This window comes from Aureococcus anophagefferens, assembly GCF_000186865.1.
Source record: "Aureococcus anophagefferens unplaced genomic scaffold AURANscaffold_14, whole genome shotgun sequence".
Lineage (NCBI taxonomy): Eukaryota > Pelagophyceae > Pelagomonadales > Pelagomonadaceae > Aureococcus > Aureococcus anophagefferens.
Genome location: NW_008705574.1, coordinates 1 through 877, shown reverse-complemented (window position 1 = coordinate 877; position 877 = coordinate 1). Strand labels below are relative to the sequence as shown.

The 877-nt window shown below is 62.8% G+C and overlaps 1 protein-coding gene across 1 annotated transcript in view; it reads right to left on the bottom strand.

The window, feature by feature from the left end:
* The window catches only part of AURANDRAFT_65274 (hypothetical protein), a gene marked incomplete at both ends in the record, with an annotated part of 5,908 nt that extends 5,386 nt beyond the window's left edge, over nucleotides 1-522 (bottom strand). Inside the window, one exon of the mRNA XM_009040168.1 lies at nucleotides 35-522. Coding sequence (XP_009038416.1) covers nucleotides 35-522 — 488 coding nt within the window. The remainder of the gene's footprint in view (nucleotides 1-34) is intronic.
* Nucleotides 523-877: the final 355 nt, after the last annotated feature.

Genomic DNA, 877 nt, shown 5'->3' with positions numbered 1-877 from the left:
GAGGCCCTCGAGGAGGCCAGTCATGGATGCGGACGTGCTCGCTGCTCTTGCACTCGGGGCACCTGGGCATGCCCACGAGGTGCGGCCAAAACGCGTGCGGCGCCCAGATATACACGGGCTTCAGCGTGAAGCTCTGGCGGAAATCCTCGTCGGACATCGTGGCGACGGCGGGCTGGCCGCCCGTGAGCGTCGTCTTCATCTCCTTCTGCAGCGACGTCACCGCGGTCGTCAGCCTCTCGAGGACGCTCGCGTCCGGCGGCTCGTCGGCCGACGCGCGGAGCTGCTTCAGCCCGAACTCGACGGCGTCGATTTGATTCTGCATGTCCGTCGCCTCGGCGCGCCGCTCGACGCGCGGCGGCGCGGCCGTCGCGTCCGGCGGCTCGTACCAACCCGGGCGCTTGCTGTCGCTCTCCAGGATCGTCGGCCGCGACGGCGGCGCGCCGCGGCGCTGCGCCGCTTTGTAGTGCCACTCGAGCGAGTTCGCGCAGGCCTTCGCGAAGGTTTTTTGCGCCTCCGGTGCACCTGCCGAGGCTGCGCGGCGTGCGGCTGCGTCGTCGGCCATGGTTGGGCTTCCTCAAATAATATGTTCAGTAGATTCTCACCAAAAAATTCAAGCGCGTGTTCTTGCCTTTCTTTTCTTTTTCTTTTCTTTTTCTTTTTTTTTTCTCGCCCCCGGCGAGCTCCTCGCATGACTTGGGCGCTCGATTGCGCCAGTGGGTGATTGAAGGAGTAATTAAGTCCCGAGCGATCATTGGTCGAGGCGACTTAAGATCGAGAAGGCAAACGTATCTCGAATGAATTATGTCCAGCGCTCTGGTTGGCCGAGGACGCCATGGCGCCTCGTTGCTTCCCGGTCGTCGTTGGTACATCGTTGAAC